Source organism: Pezoporus occidentalis, unplaced genomic scaffold (assembly GCF_034315485.1).
Source record: "Pezoporus occidentalis ecotype Australia unplaced genomic scaffold, CSIRO_AGI_Poc_V1 ctg4, whole genome shotgun sequence".
NCBI classification, from domain to species: Eukaryota; Metazoa; Chordata; class Aves; order Psittaciformes; family Psittacidae; genus Pezoporus; species Pezoporus occidentalis.
The window spans coordinates 4,559,034-4,575,858 of NW_026915724.1; the positions used below are offsets into that span (position 1 = coordinate 4,559,034).

Below are 16,825 nucleotides of genomic sequence, written 5' to 3' on the forward strand. Positions count from 1 at the left end.
GATTAGACGAAACTGTTTACACTGACCTTACAGCCTGCTGTGCCAAAAGAGGCAGCTTTCTCTGCTCAGTTTTTTGTTTTTTTCCTGCCTGGCTCCAGCTGTACACTCCATTCCTCTCCCTTTCACCATTTGAATCCCTGATCAGCCAACCGACCAATCTAAGCCAACTAAAGTAGCAAAAAAATGAAGATTTTTGCCAGATAACTAAGCTGTGCCAGTTTGCAAAAGGGATAACACATGCTCTATGGATACTTTGAGCAGAGAGGGGCAGGAACACAAAGCCAGACCACTTGCCAGTGCTCTCCCTGCCCATTAAGGAGCAGGAATTTTGATTCAGCTTCATTGCTTCTCTACGTGCATTCTCAGTCTCCTGCCCCATGTGCTGCCTAATAACATCTTACAGCTATTCATTCATACATCTTCATTCTCTAGAAAATAAGAGTTTCTTTCACCTTGCTGCACCCTTCAGAAATAGCACAAGTTTCTGTGTTGTAGCCTCCCACCAAAACCAGCATAACTGAGAATTTAAACCAGTTAAATTAACAACCAGATTATTCTTGCTTGACAAAGTTACCCTTCCTACACCTCCAACATTAGATCTCTACTGCACCCAAGATACAGTGGCTTCGAAGTTAGCAAACACATGCAAATAGTGCTAGTTCTGTGACAATCAGTCTGCTACTAATGATACTAGTGCTGACAATCTACTCCTTCATATATGTTAATCAAAATTCTAGTACAATAATCACCTTACTAAGGAAGTGGAACAGCAGTAACTCTGTTAAAACAAGCAACACAGTATTAAACATCTTGCTTTTTACAAAATCCTATAAAAATGCTTGCAATCCTGAACACTGCATTCGATTTCAAAAAAGAAATACAAATTTGAAATTAAATCTGCTACAATTACATCAACTGGGCTGCAAAACACCTGGATTTATTTTTAATTGGAAAAGAGCAAAAGCTTTCTGCAACATCCTGTACATTACCAAGGACAGGTTACTAATGTGTGCATGTACAAGCTAACACTGGACACTAAGTATTTTTTCCATGACACCCACTGCTGGAACAAAATTTCCCCTTGGTCACAGCAAAAGCAAATGTTTGCTAACTTCTGCAAAAATATTTTCCTCTTAGGCTGAAAACATGTATTGCCTTATCATCCCTGGCTTCAATTTTACTCTATGCTAACGCCCTGCAGGAAAAAAAAAACGTATTTACCATTCTAGAAAAACTCTACAAAGTTTTGTGTCTGAGCAAGCACAGTGTACATCTAATAATAAAAAAATATATAGACATTTGTATATACATGCCTAGATATGTATGTGTGTCTGTATGTATCTATAGTGGAAAGAAAATCCAAGTTCCTTACCTTCTTTTCTGGATCTTGAGCTCCAGAAGCAGCAACTGAGAGTTCAAGTTCCTTCTCACTGTTTTTGTTTAAAAAACAAAAACAACAGATCAAATCAGAAAACAGTAATAACTATACTCATTCTTTCAAAGTACAGATCCCACAACTCTCTAGTTAAAATAGCTTTGAAAACACAGGATAACAAAAGACATGATTCCATTTGATTTATTCTGGAGTTAGGAAAGAAGGATATAATATAATCCTTCCAGATTATATTACAAACAGAATAAACAGAACTCTCATCTGGCTATCATCTATTCCGCCTAATAAAAATCCAACTCCTCCAAAAGGACAAAGCACCACATTGTTTTTTTTTCCTACAACCATTCAAGACACTTGTTAAATTGATTTTCATTCGCATTACAGCAAGAAGTTTATAAAAAACATACTGAAATGAATGATTCAGAAGTACAGCAGTAAGTAGTATATTGTAATTTCAGGACTCAGGCTTGCTCAGCATGTACAATTTTTCCATCACAGTGAAACCATCAATAGTAAATTATTTTTAATTCCTTAAACCTTCACTAATATCACCATCTATCATTCAGCAGGCAGCTATTACACATAAGCAAGACAATTCGTATTTTATTATTCTGCATAAGTCAGATGGTCAAGTGCTTTGAAAGTGAAAGGTTACTTTCCTAAATGAGAGGGCAAACCAAGGTCTATTTTCAACTTTGCAAAATAATTAGACACTTCTGTACGGGGGGGGAGGGGATTAAAAAAAAGATAACTTCAGCTTCTTAGGAAACTAAAAATATTTTTTTTTTAATGAAAAATATCTGGTTTTTCCTTTGTCTCACTGAAAGCTGGTAAATGTGTTTATTTAAAACTAAAGCATTCACACTAATAAGTTTGACTGAATGCTGTATTACCTAGCTAGCTGGAATTCCTTTGTTGTGAAAATTTTTCTTACAATACTGAATTCATGAAATGCCTTTAAATTTCAGCCATTATCTTTAAAATAAATATAGTAACTTTCCATTACCGTCTCTTATTTCGCTGTTGCTCAGCCATCTGTTCTATTAGTTCCTGCCTGTATTTCTCTTTTTTCCTTTGGAGAAGTTCTCGGTCCTGAACACCTAATGGAAATAACCACACATTTGTTTAAATGCTCCACAAAAAACACAAAAGGAACTGGAAAAAAACATTACATTTCAGTCAATTTAAAACATGATACACAACAGCGTGTATGATTTGAGAACGTGCAGAAGAATGCTGGATCTTTATTGACTTAAAAAGATATATCTAGTTTTTAATATGCAGTTTGTTTGGAGTACAGTGATCCAAACTACTAAAGTTTTGATTACTATTTTTTTAAATTGCCTGGTTTTGTACAGTCAAGAAGTTACAAATTCCAAAGCTATGTGCTTAAACAGCAATTTAAACCCAAGTTACATATTTTGCATATTCTTTTGCCTAGTGCTCAACTAAGGAAGATACACTACAGCACTCCAAAATTATGAGGCAGTGCTCAGGACAAAACTGAAAGTTAAAACTGAAGAGAGTCAAACCCACAGGCAAGAAAGCGGATCGTTCCACTTTTAGGATGGTTCTCGTGACTACTAGGATTTAGCAAAGTATTGGCAGATATGCATATGTAAAAGGAAATGGTGATAGTATCTACCATGGATTTTAAAGAAAAACAAAAAACTTCCAACTTATGGTAGTACCCCCACAGTAAGCATGGAGTCTTCTGTTGTTTTAAAAACAACAAGAAAACACAAGGACTCCTAACATATTTCCATACACAAAGTCACTGTGGATATCCAGTAAAGCAGACCCAAACAATAAAGTGAAGTAACCTGAAAGGAAACTAAATGAAAATGAGAAAAATACCCCAACAAACTAACAGATACAAAACACAAAACCAAAACACAAGAACAAAAAATCATGATGCACGACTGACTTAATTTTTTTATTCAATTATTGTGCTGGGACTCTAAAGTAACCAAAATGTGCACGATAACTTCAGATTTTGTGATTTCCGGGGAGTTTGAAATCATTTCTCGTTTCCAAAACCTTCAAGTTTCAATTTACTTAATCTTTATACAACATCTTTAACAATATTCTTCTCCTAACCAGGACTGCTAGAATATAAATTCACAACTGCGTACTCAAGTTACTACAAGCGAGATGACTGACCATTACAACACCACTGTTTTAACGTTGCCTTTAAAGAGTTCAAAAAAAACAGCACTGAAGCTCAGGGAAGTTCAAATGCAAGAATATATAGCAATTATTCTGGTAACTGTTCGTCAGCTTTTCCACAATTCAAACCTAGCCTGCCTTCGAAGGCTCCCGTCTGAAGAACTACTACAGTTCTTTTATCTTTGGCTTATTATTTTCTGAATTTAACTAGGAATGCTATGTTTTCAACAGTATTTCTCTCTACTACACTCAATGCTTCCTGATAAATTTTATGGCTACATTTAAACAGTAAGAGATGATCAGAATCATTTGTTCTTGCCCAAGGTTGTGTCTTCAACAATACACAAGTTAGTATTTCTTCTATACTTCATTTCGTAAAAGACCTTAAGAATGTATCTAAGCCTTCAACTGTTAATGAAATCAAAGAAAAAATTTGGGCTCTTCAAAATTAATTAGTAAGCCCCATTACATTAACAGGGAAAAGGAACATGTTTTTTCTTTTTATTTACCAGTCTTGGTGACAACTAGTACAAATAAAAAAACTAATTTTCCTAAGTTTTAATTATTCCCAAAGAAAAATAAAATATGCAAAGCAAGTCTAGCTCGTGTCATTTGTTAGGTTTTTATTACATACCAAGAACACAGCCTGTTGTATACGGCATTTCAGCTGCAGACTTGGCTTGTTCAATAGCTGAAGAACTAGTCTGCACCTGATTCCTGGGCAAAGACAAAAAAGAAAATGGAATGTACTCAAGAATGTACTTGCAGTCTGTGTGAAACATGATAAATGCACTTACATCATTATGCGATACATTTATGACAAACAGCTTTCCTAAAATCCAAAGAAATATCACAAGCAAAAGAAGAAACCACCTGGCAAACAGGCACTCCTCACAGTTCTCATCTGCCTGCAGTTTCTGAAGCCATTTGAAACAATGACTCCGTTGAGCACTTAAACAATGTTGACAGACTGAGTGGTGCCAGTCAAGAGTTTATGTAAGAGCTTTACAAGTATTCTGTTTCTGCCTCATCCACTTAAAATCACTTCAGGACTTGCAAAACCAAGACAAGAGGCAAAGAGAAATTTTAAAATTACTAGCAAAAAAGGATTCCATGACACTCCAATTAAGAGTCTTCAATAGGAGAATAGGTCATCTATTGTTTCAAAAAGAAAACTTCAACAGCTATTCTCAAAGGACACATGCTTTTCTTACATCCTAGTTGTAGGAAAAGCTATCAGTCATTTCAGACAACATATTAGGGATTTTAAATAAACATTTTCTTTTCACCATGATTTTATAGGGCAATTATCAGGAAAATACACTGTATGCCACACCTAGAATTTCCAGGTCTTGAGGTCTGCTGCACAGGTGCTCTCTCCTTTAACTCATCTTCATAATCTGCAGGTGGGTCTCTTACTATTCCATCCAGAGAGGGCCTTAAAGAAATAGAAAATAATCAGCTATGCTTGCCTAACAATGTACAACCTTAAAAGGAAGGTCTAGCAGTTTCACGCAAATTGATTCTCAGCCCGATTGCCTACAGGGTGGCAGAACCAGTTCTGACAAAAATCACACAAATTTTCTAGAAATACTCCACTTTGCTAGCCTTGTTAAGGCAGCTCTCTGTCTGGAGTTTGAATTCCCAAGCCTGCTTTCATGCAGCCTTTATCTATTGACCCTGATTAAGAATTATGAGAGCTAAAGAGCATTTACACTGCATTAATTGAAACAGATTTTGCTAGTCTTAATCCCCAAGAGCCAACAAAGTCTACAACTCATTTCAGCACACAGTTACTGGGCAAGTCTGATAAACAGTTAATTCAGACATGAAAAGCTTTATTGACAACCTCCCCTTCACTATGCCCCTGATACAATTTAAAAGAGGGAGGTAACTTCTGATAAAAAGACAAAGGTAACATGATAAATACAAAAATTCAGGAGCTAAAATCTGAATCATCCACATATTAAGTAATATAATTGAAACTTCAAATAATTCCAAAGATGCCAAATAATGTATGGACACAAGGGAGTTTTTCCTGGAAAAAAAAAAAAAAAAAAAATCTGGGGTAGTTGAATTTATGGGCTTTTTTTGCCTCACAAACTACTCTCTAATGAGGACTTCAAGTTACCTTGATAAAAGGCAGAAATAGGTATTCAATAAAAAGTAAACTACCCAACACCTGCTAACAAAGTTATATATTTTCCTGAGCTGGACAGAGCCATGGACTTCTTATTAAGCAAACAAAAAAATGCTAGGCAAACATAGGAAAAACCTCATGTTATTCTTTTATGTAGAAAGACTCACAGCTCTGCCCATCTCTGTAATTTAAATAAAAGCCAGTAATCAAAGGCGAAAGGATGCAAGCAGATTATTAAACATCGATTTGGCATCTTAACAACCCACAAGAACAATATGAAAGAACAATATCCATCCTCTCAGCATAACGTGATCTTTCATGATCAATCTGCTATTTACAATGCTGGTCACATAAGACTGAAACACAGTCAGTGATGAAAGGACACAGGAAAAAAACAAAAAGACAAACTTTAAGATTCAAGAGGCAGTCTTTTTTTGTAAAACGCAGCAAATGGCAGCCCAGAGATGTTGGCCCAATTCAATCAAGAAGCTGCTGTATCCTGTTTATATGACAGAGCTGGCTGCTGGGGATGGGTTAAAGCATTCCTCTGAAATATGCCACAGGCCTTGTGTCTCCATCAAACAGAAGTCTTTCCAAAAAGTCCTGTTGCAAACACTTGCCTCTCCAAACTAATAAAGCCTATTTAAAAACATAAGCACTTTAATATAACAAATAGAAATATTCTTCCTTATGAATTTAGTTTCCATCTTGAATCAGATGTGTTCTGGAAAAGTTGACATTGCCCAAAATGAAAATGTAGAAAAAATATGCTAACTCTACCAAAGCTGAGCTGTCAGTAACTAATAGAAGTGTTTCTTCTTCTTGAATGGAGACTGAAAATAGTTAATAAAAGTTTAAGTGGAGTTCCTTGTGAAGAGGAAAGAAAGTACTAGATTACAAAGCACATTTAATTAAAAAAAGGGGAATTTTCAATAAAAATGCAGCAAAGTAGAAAATACACACAAAAAAAAACAAATTTCATGTACAAATCTAAGTTCAGGCAATTCAGGTGACAGCCCAGCAGCTGCTTTTAAGAAGATGGCACCAAGTTTGCCAATAACAAATGTAAGAAAACTGAACTGAAACTATTTCAGAGTCCTCTCCAATTAAGCAGTTAATTGTCTAGTGATATATGAGTTTCATATTTATACAAGCATCATCAGTGGTTTTTGAATAACTAAGAATGCGTATACTATTACTCAACATGATAGTGCCTATTGTTGGTTTAAACACCATCCTTCCTGATATTTTACATTTATAATTCTGAGTATATTCTTTGAGAACAAAATAGGCCCTCAAACTTCATCAAACGGTCATTTTTATTTAAATATTAGGCTCCGTGTCCAACTGAATTAGACAGTGGCAAACAGATACCTAGTAAAAAAGAGGACATTCATTCTTCTGGGTGTTAATCTACACAAGAGGATTAATATTGCTGTTAGTCACAAAACTACAAATATTTTGGTTATCTTTGTTAGGCACCAAGTCAAGCTTCTAACTTTTTTCTTTCTGAAAAGTTGCAGGACAAGACATCCCTAGCCTAAAACATCTTTTGCTCATTTCTACCAATATTGCACCACAGTAGCTGATTTCTTTGCTTTTTTTTTCTTTTTTGAAAAAGCTGGGAAAGAGTATGAAAAGCTGGTTTTGTAGAGAAGTTATTTTAACTCCATTGGCATTTGAAACTGGAAAAGAGGTGTGACTTCATCCATTTCAGAAAAAAAAACTGTTGTAGTAGTAGAGCATTTCAGGGTTTGTTCTTCCCAGTTATTAATCTGCAGTACTATTCAGGAAATTATCCCTGTAAACAGCAACTCAAAAGATCATTTAACCAATCCACCAGGCATTAACAATGAAGCATGATCACAGTATTTAACACTGCTGAAAGTGGTACAATTTGCCTTCTGTTTTTTCTAGAAGTGTTAATTCTAGGGGAGGAGGGGGAAGAAATGGTTATTTTGCCTAACCAGGGAAAGAAACTGGCTTTTCCTTCACTGAAGGAGCTGCAGAAGAATAATTTTGGCAAGAGGCCTGTTCCCAAGATCTGAAAAGTGAAAAAATGTACACTCTTTAAGCACCTTTTAAGAATTTATTTACAAGAAACTTAACTGCTTTAGTTCATTTGAATTTAGCTATATAAAACACATCTATTTCAAGTTTGTTACTATTGCATGCCACAACCCATCTGTTTTTGAAAGCAACTGGCTCTTGAATGGAATAACCAAAGGTGGCCAGACTGCCAAATCCTGAATGACTGGGAAGGTTATACTTATTTTTTTCCCTTTTCAGTGAGTGACCTAGAAGAAAGATTAACCTTTTATGTCAAAGCAACCAAACTGACTTACCAGTTAAGACTGGTAAAGGCTGCTTAATAATGAATGTTTTCTGGCAAACTACTCTTCATAAAAATGAATTGTGGACTTCCTTTTTCTGAGGTAATTTCTCTTGGTACCCTTGGTTTGCCAAAATACACAAAATGTTCCCTAATGTATGATGTATAGTCTTAGGTATTGGTCCAATTTTAAAGTATTTCTTCTAAAAAATATTCAAAGGTCTGTAGGAAGTACAAAAATCCTACATTCACATGAAAATCCTGACTATTTTTCAATAAGAAGTAAACATAGCCGTCAACAACACTACAGAAATAAAGGAGAAAACAGAATTAAGAATACCTTTCAGCATGAAAAAAACGAGGAGTTTTTCTGTCATAAGCGCTTTCAGATCTAAATCTAGGGTCCATCCCTTCACTTATCTCAGGTTCATAACCCATTCTGTAGTATCTTCTACCAAAATTGCGATCTTCATCAAGTCTGTGATGCTTCCTAATAGGAATTACGGATTGGGTAGCAAATCCATGATGCCTTCGACTGGGAACATCCAAATCTTCATCAAGTCTTTTATTTAATAATCGACTTCTTAATTCAATGTCATCATCTAACCTATGATACCTGTCTTCCTCCAGCTGTCTCTTATTTAGCAGCTCTTCATAACCTTCTGTAGAAGTAAAGGCATCCTTCTTGGGACGTTCTGCACTTGTATTAAAGGGCTCTACTTCTGTATGTAGTTCTGGCTGAAGCCTTGTAACAAAAACAGGTTTTTTATTCCTGTCCATCTCATTCTGCTTAATAGAAAAAAAAAATTAAAAGATCTGAGTCTAAATAAACCACATTGAGCAAATGTTTGTTCTTTTATCAAAAAGATTTTGATAAAACTATTTCTACATGAGAATAACAAAAATATAACATAAAGGTCCAACAAGATGACAAGCAAAGCAGAAAGAAAAACCTCAATTCCCTAAACCTAATCAGATAAGTCAGCTGAGTAAACATAAATGCCCAAACATATATAAAAATCTTTATAGAGATTTACAGCCTCAGTTACAAAACGCAAGCTGCATTTTTGCTTTTCCTAGGGCTCACTGCTGTGTAGCTCTCCAGAATTTTAAGAACCCAGTACAAATTAGCCAGTGAATTTAAAAAGATAAAGGATGGCTGAATACTGCCTCATAGCTGTCCGCATGGATTAAAACAGTTTTCAACTACATGACACTCCAATACACTTGGAGAAAAACATCTTTCTCCTAAGAAAACAATCTTTCTGGAGATAGACAAACTTTTTTCTAGATGGAACTTACAAATATATGGATATTTGCACTTGCTGTCTGCTGCAAGAAAGATGGTAAGTTTTCAGCTGTGGTGAGGACAAATACAAGTCCTTTCATGAAACAGCCTAGCTCTCACACTACTCTACATTTAAGAATTTCCATCTTAAAAAAAAAGTGGAAGGCCTTCTTAAATCAAACATGCAGGAGATGAAAGTTACAAACTATTGCAGCCCATCACTAAAACTAAGGCAGCAGTATTTAAAAAAGAAAACTTATCCTTTCCACACAAAATTTTATGATGAACAAGCAATAGATAGGCTTTCTCAGATCAATACAATAATAAGTCAATGATAAAACTATAAACATGTATTACCTCTGTGTTTTTCTTCCCTAATTTCCTTAGCCTTTCGTTCCACAATTCTTTATCCCTGAGGTACTGATTGTACTCTTTGTTTCTTTCAAGCCGTAGTTTCTCCTAAAACAGGCATTGAAAAGGCCATCATAATTTTGCATATTTTAGTACCTTTTAGCTTCCTAGAACTGCAGTATTAAATGAACACGTGCAAGCTGTGGTTTTGTCCCCTCTCTCCCCACCTCCCATCCCCCCATGATGTACAAATAGTGCTTGAATTGCTTCAAGGTATTTCTTCACTCTTGAACATACTACTTTCTCTTAATCTGAAATCTGTAAGTAGAAGTCAGCTTCTTGGGCATGAAGTCTAGCCCCCAGTAACACTACTGTAATATTAAGTTCAATCTTAAACCAGTTTCCTCTTGCTAAGTATATTACAAAATTGTTCCAAAGCCTCTTTACTTGGCCAATTATAGATCACATTCTAATTTAAAATCTAAATGTATTTACATATGATTTTTAAACTTACTTTTGTGTGTGTTAAGATGAGTGGGGCAAGTCACAAGTAATCATTAAAACAGGAACACAAATACATGTGTAGACAAGATGTGTCAATTAGAGCTTAGGATATAACTTGAACTGTCAAATTCAAACAAGCAGTTAAGCTGACTGCAAAAAGAGTCAAAAGCACAAAGAATACAAGGAAAACTAAGAAAAATGTGATTCATCCACTTTGTCCTAGCTGCTTTTTCAAGGTGACAACATTTATATCTAGCTTGCTCAGATCTAAAAATAAACCTGCAGGAAATTTACATCAATAACCTAATAATGTAATATGAAATACAAAAGTCTATAGGTAAAGCAAACTCTGATTTGCATTATTTCCTGATAATAGTACCTTATGTTTAGAGCCCTGCAGAGAAGGACTTCGGGGTGCTGGTTGATGAGAAAATGAACATGAGCAGGCAGTGTGCGCTCACAGCCCAGAAAGCCAACCGTATCCTGGGCTGCATCAAAAGGAGCATGACCAGCAGGCCAAAGGAGGTGATCCTGCCCCTCTACTCTGCTCTTGTGAGACCTCACTTGGGAGTACTGTGTGCAGTTCTGGTGTCCTCAACATAAAAAGGACATGGAACTGTTGGAACAAGTCCAAAGGAGGGCCACAAGGATGAACAGGGGACTGGAGCACCTCCTGTGTGAAGACAGGCTGAGAAAGTTGGGGCTGTTCAGCCTGGAGAAGAGAAGGCTGTGGGGAGACTTCAGAGCAGCCTTCCAGTATCTGAAGGGGGCCTCTAGGGATGCTGGGGAGGGACTCTTCATTAGGGACTGTAGTGATAGGACAAAGGGGAACGGGTTAAAACTTAAACAGGGGAAGTTTAGATTGGCTATAAGGAGGAAATTCTTTCCTGTTAGGGTGGTGAGGCACTGGAATGGGTTGCCCAGGGAGGTTGTGAATGCTCCATCCCTGCTGGTGTTCAAGACCAGGTTGGACGAGGCCTTGGGTGATATGGTTTAATGTGAGGTGACCCTGCTCATGGCAGGGAGGTTGGAACTTGATGATCTTAAGGTCCTTTCCAACCCTAACTATTCCACGAATCTATGATTCATGGGGCATGTCTTACACTAACTCATTCCAACCATCATATATATGCACAGAAGAGTATTATATTACAATATTAAGAACTATGATCTTCTCTACTGCAGTATTTTACAATATAAAAAAGCAAAAAATATTTTAAAACCTTAGCACTACATATAAATTTACTTCCCACAAACAAATTTCAAGCAAAAATAATTTATAGATCTATCACCACAGAAATATCAACTTAGTAACTGCTTTGCAAATGAGACCAATGCTCCCAAAAACTTTGTGTTTTTTTCCCCCAGATTTGTGCTTACAAGTTTCATACCTGCAGACTGCTATGAAAGCTGCCTGAGGGGAATTTCCAAAGCTGAGAAAGTAGCATTGCCTGTAACAGGTGGCAAAACACTCCACAGAAAATTCAATATGCTGTGTGGCTGCACGTTTTACCTAATAGAGGAAGCTAAAATGCAAATGCTAACCTCTAATCATCATCTGCCCAGAGACTGTTTAGCAGGGCACACTGTGACACCTTCTGGCAGCCTTTAGGTTCTGCAATTCCAATAAATAAGTGGATAAAAAGGTGTCCTGGGTTCAGCAGAAGCAGTCATGTTTCTCCTTCGTGGCAGCTGGTGCAGTGCTGTGTTTTGACTTCCAGCCTGGGAACAGTGCTGGTGAAACCGATGTTTTCGGTTGTTGCTAAGTCATGTTTACCCTGACCAAGGACTTTGTGAGCCTCATGCTCTGCCAGGGAGGAGGGGAAGCCAGGAGGAAGCAGAAACGGGGCACCTGACCCAGGTTAGCCGAAGAGGTATTCCATACCACAGCATGTCATGCCCAGGGTGGGGGGTAACTGGAAGTTACCCGGAAGGACACAGGCTCTGGGTCGGACTCGTTTCTTGGCAAGTGGTATCGTATTCTCTTCCCTTGTTATTTTCTCTTATCATTGGTGGTGGTGGTGGTAGCAGGGGCGATTTGTGTTGTACATGGAGTTGCACTCTTTCGATCCTCCTCCCCATACCTCACGGGAGTGGGGAAGGGCAGAGCCCGGGCCGGGGTGGGGGGGTGTCCTCGATTGCTCTCATGCTCTCAGCCTGGCACCACTCACTGGGAGTGAGTGAACAAGCTGTCTGGCTAGGGTATAAACCAAGGCAAAAGGGTACAATGCACTTAGGCATAAAATCTCAGCAAAGGTTGAGCTGCTATGATATAAAACCATCAATGATCAGACGTATTCCCAGTTCAGATACGTCTTTAATTTTCACAGAATTAATCAAAGATACTTTATTTTTCACTGTTTCAGCACACATACTTGCAAGGGTTAACACAAGTATGTGTTAGGGTTAACTTCACAAGAACTTAAAGCTAAAGTAAACCCAGCACATGTGTACGTTGCCACTGAGGAGTCCTTTCCCCTTCTTAGGCATTTCATTCTTGCTGCCTCCTTTTTCTTTTTTAACACTAGTATAATTTGGAGTTTGAGACTTTTTCGTAACCGCAGTTTTCACTTGAGCTCTCACCAGGCTCCTCATACAGCCAAACATTACTGCCAGCACAGGAAAGGCAGAAAGCGTAAGCACAACACATTCCATAGCAGAAGTCTTGTGTCAGATTACAACAACAGCATAGCCTCAAACACAAAGCAACATGCAACTCCAAGGAAATACAGGTTTAAAAAAATTAATTAAAAATAAATAAGTGAAACAAAATCCCCAAAGGTGCAAGAACGCAGTGTTCCTCCAACAAGACAGCTTCTCTTTCTGCCTTGCATCTCTGCTGGGGTTTGATAAAACCTAACAACCAACCAGTGGTGTTTGTTGAGACAGCAAAAATATGTGCTAAATTACAGTGTTTCTGCAGTTTCAACTTCCGGGATCAATTTAGAAGCAAACACAAGAAAGGAACTGCGAATACAAGTGAACAGTAGAAGGGCAGAGGAGAGGTGACCTGTGTAAGATTGATTTAGGTGTTCACAGAATCATACTACGCATCAGAGGAATAGATCAGAGTTTAAGAAAATCCACATATGCATGTTGCATCTTCATATCTAACCTCCATGAACCGCCAATAGCAGAGAGATAGTTATGGCTAGTATCCTTCTCCAATGTATGAAAGCAAGACCATAAACTAGTAAGAAATCTCACAGAAACCAAAGGGGTTAAACACAAGAAGAGCATGTGTACTCCTTTGACAAAGCACATTAGTATCAGTATTTTCAAAGAAAGATTGGAAATTGGTAAGTTTCCCATATTAAGAGCAGGCAAGATGTGAAATACAAGATCTAGTTCTGGTAAGAACTGGTAAGACTATCATTGAAGAAACAGCTACAAGCAAATACTTTAAAATTTATCCCCAGGCTGCAGTAGGAAGAGTAATAAATTAGAAGAGGATTTATAAGAAAAATGGTATTATTTATTAGATCAATATTTATTGCTGAACAAAAACCCAAGCACAATGAGAGCTTTTGAAAACACCCAGTGGGTGCCCCGCAGCCATGAAGTGCAAATAGCAAACCTCCAAATAGTATCAGTGCAAACTTACACATCTAATTATCTAGAAATTTAGAGTACAGGTAACCTAGGATTATTCTAATGACCACCTCCCGAAAACATTTATTTGTAAACATTGGGGGAAAACAAACAAAGAAGTGGAAGTGATTTTTCCACAACAGTTTAAATATTTGGGTTCTTTTTCAAGTTATATACCACTTCATTCCTTCCACATACCTACCTTTGCAGATTTTCGCTCATCAATAGGAAGAGATAATCCCTGAGTATATGGATCTACTTCATCAGTAGTCTGATAATTTTTCTACATTTAAAAAAAAAGAAAAAAAAGTAAATATATTTTTTAAATATATATTCAATATATTTTAAAATACCAAATCTTACTTGCTAAATACTTGCTAGGAATTAATATTTTCTGAAATATATCTGATCAATTCAATTAAATAAAAACTGAAGACAACCTTCACATTTTGAAAATGTAGGATGATCTTGGAGCACATGAATGGTCAAGGAATGCAGAAAGTAATGGGCTTTGTCACACTTTAAGCCTGAGTTTCAAAGAGTTTGTGTCACTTCTTCCCTGTTACACTACTTCCATGATCACATAAGATAGTCTTCCTATATTAAAAATACATATTTTTATTCAAAGAAACCACACCAGTACTCAGTTTTCCTGTAATGAAGTAAAATAAGCACAAGCATATGTACAAGCATAAGAAGAACTTTCCAAGACACTACTCAAGATGAAAAATCGCTTTTTCTAAAAAAAAAAAAAAAAAAAAAAAAAAAAGGATAACATATGTCTACCTCTTGTTTTAACAGATGGAGATGAAATCCATACTAACACTAGCACAGCCACCACTCTGCATCTCAACACTATGTTTTCTGCAACAGCAGTTCCCAAACTTCAGTGTAATGACTTGTCACCAAATCTTTTAATTCCTTACAGACCATCAGTCACTTTCAGAACAGAATTTTTCATTGAAAACACTATGTGGTTGCTCCATACAGCTCCCTGGGCCACAGCTTGGGAACTGGGCTGTGCAATACATCACAGTATTGGCCTTTCAAATCAAACACCAGTGCTGGAACAGGTTCTCTGCTTCCAGGTCTAGTGGCTTTTTCCTATATCACTCATTTACTAAAAGCATCCCCAGGCCATTCTCAATCACCTATGTTTTATAAATCTAATTATCTTTAATAAAAAGATCATCTATTTGTGTGGCATGGGCTGATGAGAGGAATGGGTTAGATACGGTATTTCATTAGCATTGTTTCCTTCCATCCTTTATGTAGCTTAAAAGCTTAGAGGCATGTCAACACATAAGCACTCTACCTGTTCCAGTGCAAACCCACATCATTATGAATTACATTTCACAACTAAACATTGAAAGATTTAAGGGATTTAATTACCACACAAATATCCAAGCACTAAACCAACTAGATTAATATAGGAACTAAGTTATTTTTACCAGAAAAAGTAAATAAATTGTAATCCTCATTATTAATTCTTTTTTAACAGATCTATAGAGAATACTTTTGATCTTTAAAAGGTATTTGATAAAAATCAGAAGCTGAGATGGAAACTGTATTTTCTACATAAGCAAGACTAAGCAAGTTGTTAACCAAAATATCCTGATGAGAGATTCTAAGGGTTGCACTCTCTTTAAGAGATTGCTATCCTACCTCTTCTGCAGAATTGCAAGCTTAATATAGCTAACATGTACTACATAAAAAAAAAAACCTGTAAACTACATTAAACTGTACATTAAAAAAATAAACTGTACAAAATTTGTACAACTGAAGTTCAATTGGGAATAAAACACTAGAAATTTACATTAAACTATATTATTTGGGTACTTTGGTGAGAATTATGAAATAATAAGTTTTTACACAATATTTTAACTTTGAAATTAATCTGAATTTTAAGATTAAACAAGAAGCAACAATTATATAAGCATTATTTTGATACGAGGTTAAGAAGCCTGTTCTGCTGTCGCTATTACTATTCAGGAATTCTACTGCATGCTAATATAGCTAATTTGTATCACACGCATGTTATTCAAAGCCTCAGAAAAACCAGAGGGTTGTGTTTCTACCACATTACCTCCCAGTCCTTTCACCCAAGGTGCTTAATCTGAACGACCTGGATGGACAGTGGTAAATTTAACAATTATATATACTTGACAGTATAATGATATAAATAATAAAAAATTACTGTAATTGAACAAAGCTTGCAAAGATGTGTCTCTTGTATTATTTTTTCACAATACTTGTATTCTCACTTTCTGGACACTCGGTGGTGAATAACTGCCCCTACTGCTTCCCTAACCACCACTGATGAGATGTCAGTGATAAGGAAGAAAAGCACACTAGCTCTGATTCCAAGGACATAACATTTCAGGGTTTATGATTTTATTCCAGCTTTGTAAAGTATGTGTATAAAAAAAATAAATAATTAAATAGGTCTGAACTGGTAACATCTATGGAACTTAAAAGCCTTGAAGCAAAAGTCTACTAAACGAAAAAGTTTTAGAAGGTCAACATTAGACAGCAACAATAGCAATGGCAAAGGAAAAAAAAAAGAAATCAGCAAGTGTTTTAAAATCTTACCAATGGAAATAATGAACTTCAGTAATCATTTGCACAAAGCCAACAATGCTGTTAATCACAACTAATCACTATGGCATGCACAATCACATAAAGCACAATAATGATTTTTTATTAATTCAAATTGCAAAAAGCTTTCAAAGCAAAAAGTGACTAATTTGAAAAGAAAAAAGAACAAAAATAAAAGATACTGCAGGCACCCTACCTTTCTTTTTGCCTGTGAAATACCCTAAAGATCAGGGAAAAGATACTATTCAAAAAGAGCCTTTCATTCAAACATATTTGACTTAACAAAAAAGACGACTTCTCTTAAAACCAATCCATTTTTTTATTTTAAGAACTAAAGATAATTAGCATTTTCAGACAACAGATATTATCTGGTTCCTGATTTGTTTCTGTTTGGCTAAGAAGGGATACAGAATATTCCCAAGACTACATCATTTCACACATACCATTTCAATTTTAAAT

General features: G+C 36.2%; 1 protein-coding gene across 13 annotated transcripts in view; it reads right to left on the reverse strand.

Moving 5' to 3' along the window:
• CSPP1 (centrosome and spindle pole associated protein 1) overlaps positions 1–16,825 on the reverse strand; it is a 58,374-nt gene that overhangs the window by 33,003 nt on the left and 8,546 nt on the right. For 10 of the 13 annotated variants that reach the window (XM_062633250.1, XM_062633243.1, XM_062633248.1 and 7 more), the window contains 8 exons: positions 16,563–16,586; positions 13,971–14,051; positions 9,680–9,781; positions 8,375–8,823; positions 4,899–5,000; positions 4,197–4,279; positions 2,400–2,493; positions 1,373–1,430 (listed from right to left, as the gene is read on the reverse strand). In XM_062633250.1, coding sequence (XP_062489234.1) covers positions 1,373–1,430; positions 2,400–2,493; positions 4,197–4,279; positions 4,899–5,000; positions 8,375–8,823; positions 9,680–9,781; positions 13,971–14,051; positions 16,563–16,586 — 993 coding nt within the window. The remainder of the gene's footprint in view (positions 1–1,372; positions 1,431–2,399; positions 2,494–4,196; positions 4,280–4,898; positions 5,001–8,374; positions 8,824–9,679; positions 9,782–13,970; positions 14,052–16,562; positions 16,587–16,825) is intronic. The other 3 variants (XM_062633254.1, XM_062633253.1, XM_062633242.1) reach the window with 1 other exon arrangement.